Here is a 1,839-nt window from a genome sequence, read left to right on the forward strand (position 1 = left end):
GCGGGGGGAGGGAGGGGGTAACAGAAAAGAGTGTGTTTTGTACTCTTTTGAAATTTTGATAATTATGGATGACCCCTAATTAGGTATGATTTCGTGTATTTTCAGGTACTATAGATGATCTGGCTATGGATGTTTTTGGAGCTGTATATATCATACTTTTCTATACCTTCATGGTAAGAATAAATGTTACAATTCCAACATTATATTTCAATTACATTATTTTTAACTTTTGAGTAACAATTAACAATAGTTACTGTGAAATTTCTAAATTGTATTTTGGCCGAATGCTGTAATTTTTTTAAATATATATAACTGTGTTCATTGAGTTGATAGGGACACAGATATTGTTTAGAGTAGATTTTTTTTTATTATGAAGGGAATAAATCAATTCAGAGTAATAATTACAGATTTGTTCAGGACTCTCAGCAGCCTTAGCCATTCGAATTGGCCAAAGTTTAGGTAAAAATGATCCCGATACGGCTAAAGTGTCTGTGCAAGTAGCATTTGTATCGTGCTGTAAGTATAGTCCTCTATTTTATTCAAACAAATATTAGGCCTATGTAAGATAGGAGTGTCTACAGTTATCTAGGCTTCCTTTTGTACAGTTATTTGGTCATATTTCATATTAATGGAAATTTTAAAACGTCCCCGAGACACAAGAATGTGCATAGCAATCGAATAACAGATTTGGAACGGAGTGCTTATGTTGGTTATGTAAAACGGTTTGGTGGAATACAAAAAAAACCCCCCAAAAAACACCTATATCTCCCATTTGAGACGAGACTGAGTGCTGCAATCCGTACCGTAGTGTGGGGAGGTTGCTTGATACTAAAGCTTTCCTATTAAATGTACGCAGCCAAACATTGTAATTATTATTATTATTATTATCAGGCCAAAATAAAAAATAATACAATTTGTTGTGACGTCACTTTGATGACGTGTTCATTGAGATTGACAAGTATTGTGATTCATGATAGGCCTACTACGTCACACGTTGTTCATTTATAAAAGTAGCTTACCGTCTCAAAAATTCTACAACAAATTAAAGGTCGTCGTGAAAGATTATACACGACCATCTTCATAAAACTTTACCTCTCCATCCCACCTATTGAACTCCAATGTTTCGCACCCACATTCAGTAGAACATGCCAGCTAAAACTCCCTGGTCTTACCAGACGTCTCGTCTCGTAACAACCAACTTCATTTTGTCTATCCCATATTTTCCCACTCCCACCTCTAAATGCACCCTGCTCTTAAGCATTTTCACACACCTCACTCTGGTGCCGTTGCCGTTGGGTTTCTCTACCAACTGAGGTATGAAACTATTGTTGCTATAAAGAACACGTATGACAATGTTAAATAATTTTGAAGGAAATGAATTAAAGAAAAATCATTCGAAATATTGTTGCAATTCAAATAAGATAACAATATGGTACGATTATATTTCGTATAATTTGCATTTATTTTAGGGATATATGCCGTTATTGTGTCTTGTCTACTTTTTGGATTCCGAAACTATATTGGATACTTGTTCACAGATGATAGGTAAGTAATGCATATGTAGGGTTATGTATTGTTTTTGAAAACATTGTTTTATGTCTAGAGAAAGGATATGAAATGACGATGTTTACATTCAAGGTTTTTGTGATTTTATATTTTAACTAGTATCGTATTGAGGCTCAAATTCGGTATATTATTAACATATCTTTACAGGGCAATTATTGACGGTATTGCTGATATTGCTTTTGTGATAATCATCTATGAGATAAGTGACATGACGGGGGTATGTACAATCAATCAGTGTATTTGTTAAATTTTACAAGAGCGTTATACTTATTC

At 34.0% G+C, this 1,839-nt stretch overlaps 1 protein-coding gene across 1 annotated transcript in view; it reads left to right on the forward strand.

The window, feature by feature from the left end:
* The window catches only part of LOC117116710 (multidrug and toxin extrusion protein 1-like), a 6,664-nt gene extending 4,825 nt beyond the window's left edge, over positions 1-1,839 (forward strand). The window contains exons 9-10 of the mRNA XM_033260813.1: positions 1,470-1,545; positions 1,714-1,839. Of these exons, the coding sequence (XP_033116704.1) occupies positions 1,470-1,545; positions 1,714-1,813 (176 nt within the window). The 3' untranslated portion in view covers positions 1,814-1,839. The remainder of the gene's footprint in view (positions 1-1,469; positions 1,546-1,713) is intronic.

This window comes from Anneissia japonica, unplaced genomic scaffold (assembly GCF_011630105.1).
Source record: "Anneissia japonica isolate Jap-2015-1 unplaced genomic scaffold, ASM1163010v1 scaffold2284_len378405_cov197, whole genome shotgun sequence".
Classification (NCBI taxonomy): domain Eukaryota; kingdom Metazoa; phylum Echinodermata; class Crinoidea; order Comatulida; family Comatulidae; genus Anneissia; species Anneissia japonica.